Below are 4,471 nucleotides of genomic sequence, written 5' to 3' on the forward strand. Positions count from 1 at the left end.
TCATTCACCTTCACGTCACGTGGTTAGTCGTTAGGTAGCCATAGTTACACATTGAAGGTTGAATCTCCATAAATGGAGATAACCAACACATCTCACAAAGTCTGACCTCACAAGCCCCATATTTGGACACGGACAACCTATAACTCCATGTATAGAGACATAGCTGCTGACATAAGTATGACATCACACAGTACACAGATGAGCATTATATAAAGACCGGCATGATCTACCGACAGATTAGATGCCAGCAGAGATACCAGCCGACACGACTCATAACCCAGTACGCAAATAGCGCCATCTTGGATATGGCGCAATGCATTCCGGGTATTCGCAAAGGTCTCTGGGATTGTTTGGGTCCATGCGCATCCAACGCTAGGGGCGCATCTCAGAGCCGCAATTGGGTTTCATGATAGTCTTGGAGGATGACGGACGCAGATGACTAATATAGTAATTTAAATGTTCCTCATCTAAGACGCTATCTATTAGACCGTGACATTGTTGTGTCAAATGCATTAAAGAAGGATTTAGTTGCCTGTTGCCGTGCAGCATATATTTTAAATCTGCAACCACCAAAACGCTACAGATTACAGAGGAGGTCCAAACTAATTTTAGATGGGGGTATAATTTGTCTTCCCGATCCTGATACCCTCCGAAACGGCTGGGAAGACGTCATGCTATCCACAGTTGTTACAAAGTGCTATAGAAGTAAGTCTAATAGTCCGTTATTGTCTCCAGGTTGGCAGAGGTAGCGCCCAGGATTACATTAGATAATATAATTAATTGACACCGAACATGGGTTACAACATCGTGGGATAAAAACAAACAAACAAATAAATATTAAGTCTATTAATAAGAATCAAATCACGTTTGCTGCAATAAATAGGCATATGCCATTGACTGTTAAAATATTGAATTGGCTCTTAATTATAAAGACCACCGTCTATGTGGCCGCCTGGCCAAATGCTGTTATTAGGCTATTTTATAATTTAAGCCTATTACTGTTATTATTATTATTATTTCGATAAAGTAGAACAACCATTAAAAATTCATAATCATTTAAAGTTTGTATCGTGCTCGGACTCTCTGTCCTGACAGCTTGCTGTTATAGATCAGCCTATTTGTCGTAAGATGGTGTTGCGCGCTGAAAATATCAGAGCTACAGGCTCACAACACGTCTCAACTCGCCAGGTTGAGAGCTTGTATATCTGCCATTTAGATATGTAGAAACACCGTCGTACGGCGAAGGCTCGAAGCACATTTTCTCCAATTTATCAGCGCGGTGTACGGGACTTCTTGGTTCGCTTGGAGTCGGGGTTTAGGTTTACTCTTTACTGTTATGACAAACAGAACCGGGCGTGATCTGAACCGGACCCGGTTGAGGATAATAAAACAGGGATACAAACTTCTATGGGTCGTGGAATCAGTGCCACTTGGATAAGAGCAAGAACAGTGACTGTCTGTGTCTGATCACAGCAATGGATGGATTAAGTGCCAAGAAAAGTGGTGAAAGTTGGTGACGATGCAGCAGGCAAGTTGCTTGCGCCATCATGACATAACATTAACAAAACAAAACATGTTTGCATATTAAGGTTGAATGAGATGTAAAAGCCCAAATCATATGAATTGGTAGGCGCAAGCAGTTCCCTTGCGCCCACTTTATTCATTTTATTTTTTGGCAAGCCCTCTGAGTCTGCACGAGTAGATTAATATAGACATTATTTTGTTAATTATAAAAACAGTAACAGATTGCATCTGTGATAAATGGAAGAAGTGCAGCGCTATAACATAAAACAGTTTAATAATCGGCACGTAGAGAGCAAAGACGCGTACACTCAAAGCATATCCCAGGCAGCTGAGACGCTCATGGACCCATTTACTCCCAGATAGCTTTGCGCTTACCCCCAATGCAACGCGAAATATCCAAGATGGCGGTATTTGCGAACTGGGTTATTAGCCAGCTCTCATGGAGAGAGCCCACTGCCTTCCGTACGAGTGAATAGAGGTGCAAAAGGCTTTGGAGATGAAAAGACAAGGGAAGAGAGTGAATGCTCACAAGCTGCTGACGATTGCCCTCAACAAGAATCCTCACTTTGTGGATGCCCTGGCAGAGCGGACCATTCTGGAAGAGGAGAAGGATGTCGTTCAAGCAGACCACCTGTATGCCAAGGCAGAGAGCAGAGAGCACACCCTCCCTCTGGAGGAGGAGATTGACCAACGTCACTTTGGTATCATCGACAGCAAAGTGCACAGGCTTTTGTCCATTCCCAAGCTTAAGTCTGCCCTCAGACAGGCAATGGAGGAATCCCACTACCACCATATATACCACACAGTGGCCATCGAAGGTAACATATTGACTCTACCAGAAATCCGCGCCACCATTGATGCCGCTAGGCGCTATGACATTGCTGGCAAGGGCCTGAAGGAGTTCAACGAGGCCATGCGCAGTGCCATCCCTGGTAAGCGCCTGAAGGAGTTCCACGAGCCCATTGGCATTGACGCAGCCCTGAAATATATTAAAAGCACCCTGTTGCCTAGAGCTGAAGACGACATCTCGCTCACAGACATCCTGGAGATCCACCGCAGAGTGCTTGGCGACGCAGACCCCGGGAAGGCAGGGAGGCTCCGTAAAGTCCAGGTGTATGTAGGACGCCATGTTCCACCTCACGCTCGGGATGTTGCCCGACTAATGCAAGAACTCGTCCAGTGGCTCAACAGTGAGGAGGCCCGTCAGCTTCACCCTGTGAAGCGTGCAGCACTCGCCCACTACAAACTGGTCGATGTTCACCCCTTTGAAGATGGCAACGGACGTACATCACGGCTACTAATGAACCTGATACTCATGCAGGCTGGGTACCCTGCACCTAGTATTGTTCGCGTAGAACAAAGTGCTGAGTATTTCAGAGCTCTCGACACGGCCCAGGTCGGACATCACTGTGATGTCCGACCTTTCATTCGTTTCTTAGCCAAATGCATAGAGGACACTCTGGACACATTCCTGATGTTTACTAATGGCAGCAGCGGCCCTGGTCGGCAGTAATGCGCCCTAGGCGAAATTGGCATTCAAGGCCCTCCCCCCCAGTAAAAAAATAACTATTGATTTCCATTCCCATTGATTCAATCAATTTCCAATGGCAGCAGAAAAGTTATCTCAGTAATCCATAAAGTTGCGTCATTGATGATTAAAGTTAAGTCATCTGAGGAGTTCTGAGGAGTTGCCTGCCAAGTCTATAAAAAAAGTTACAGGTTACCCTAGAAGTCTATAAAGTTTCCCTAGAACTATCATGCGTTGCCTGTCAGGCAACCACACTAATTAATCTGAAAATTAATTTATTTATTTATTGAAATTAACAACCAGAAAATTGCCATCAAAGTACTCATACAAACTTTGCACAGTAGCAACTTTCAAGAGTAATGAATGATGCTGAGATGTCGCCCCTCCCTGCTTCACAGGCAAGCTCGCCTGTGAAGGCAAACTCTGTGTGAGTGAGAGAGCATGCAGCTGAGTGTGAATGTCTGATGTCTGTCTGCCCAGTGAAACTGATAAGCCTTCAGAGCCTGCTAGGAGAGGAAGTAAGAGGACACTGGCTGTCATCTCTGTCACTGCATGTCCTCTCTGTCACTGCATGTCCTCTCTGTCACTGCATGCCCCCTATCTCACCTGCATGTCCTCTCTGTCACTGCATGCCCCCTATCTCACCTGCATGTCATCTCTGTCACTGCATGTCATCTCTGTCACTGCATGTCCTCTCTGTCACTGCATGTCATCTATGTCATTGCATGCTATGTCATTGTATGTCTTCTCTGTCACATGCACATTAGTCGGGGGCGTTAGGGAGATAACATGGCCATTTTGTGCTATATTAGTCTAAATGCGCCAAATTTTGCCCAGATGTAGCCCAGGGCATGCTCTAATGATCTAGCTAGGGCGCCCGAATAGGCGACCTTCGGGGTCACCACAGCGGCTATATCAAGTTGGGTTCTATACAGGAGGAAAATACCCAGAAAAGAAAAAAATGGGTATTTAAGTAGGATGTGAGGGGTCTAATTAGGGGTTCGTCATGATGCTGAATCCACTACAAGCAGTTGTTTTGCACAAAACAAATTCCTTGGGCTAAAAATGGACCCAGAAAACGATGGTTTAATGATGAAAAGTGATGAGTCATCACTTTTCACAGTTTTGTGGGCATTTCCACGCCCAAGGGATGTTTTTTTTTGTGGAAAACAAATGCTTGCAATGGATTCAGCATCATGACAAACCCCTAGTTAGACCCCTCGCATCCTACTTAAAGCAGATGTTTTTCTGGGTATTTTCCTCCTGTATAGGAAGTCGATGGGAGCCCAACCTGATTTGGCCGCTGTGGTGACCCCGAAGGTCGCCGACTCGGGCGCCCTAGCTAAATCATTAGAGCATGCCCTGGGCTACATCTGTGCAAAATTTGACGCTTTTAGACTAATATATCCCTAACGCCCC

At 45.5% G+C, this 4,471-nt stretch overlaps 1 protein-coding gene across 1 annotated transcript; it reads left to right on the forward strand.

Annotated features, from left to right (window-relative positions):
- Positions 1–2,020: 2,020 nt before the first annotated feature.
- LOC308285300 (protein adenylyltransferase FICD-like) lies at positions 2,021–3,037 on the forward strand (the record flags this gene model as incomplete). Its single annotated transcript, XM_080726016.1, has 1 exon — positions 2,021–3,037. One exon carries the CDS (start codon positions 2,021–2,023, stop codon positions 3,035–3,037), a length of 1,017 nt encoding a protein of 338 aa, XP_080582142.1.
- Positions 3,038–4,471: the final 1,434 nt, after the last annotated feature.

Source organism: Nannobrachium achirus (assembly GCF_963921795.1).
Source record: "Nannobrachium achirus genome assembly, chromosome: 5".
NCBI lineage: Eukaryota > Metazoa > Chordata > Actinopteri > Myctophiformes > Myctophidae > Nannobrachium > Nannobrachium achirus.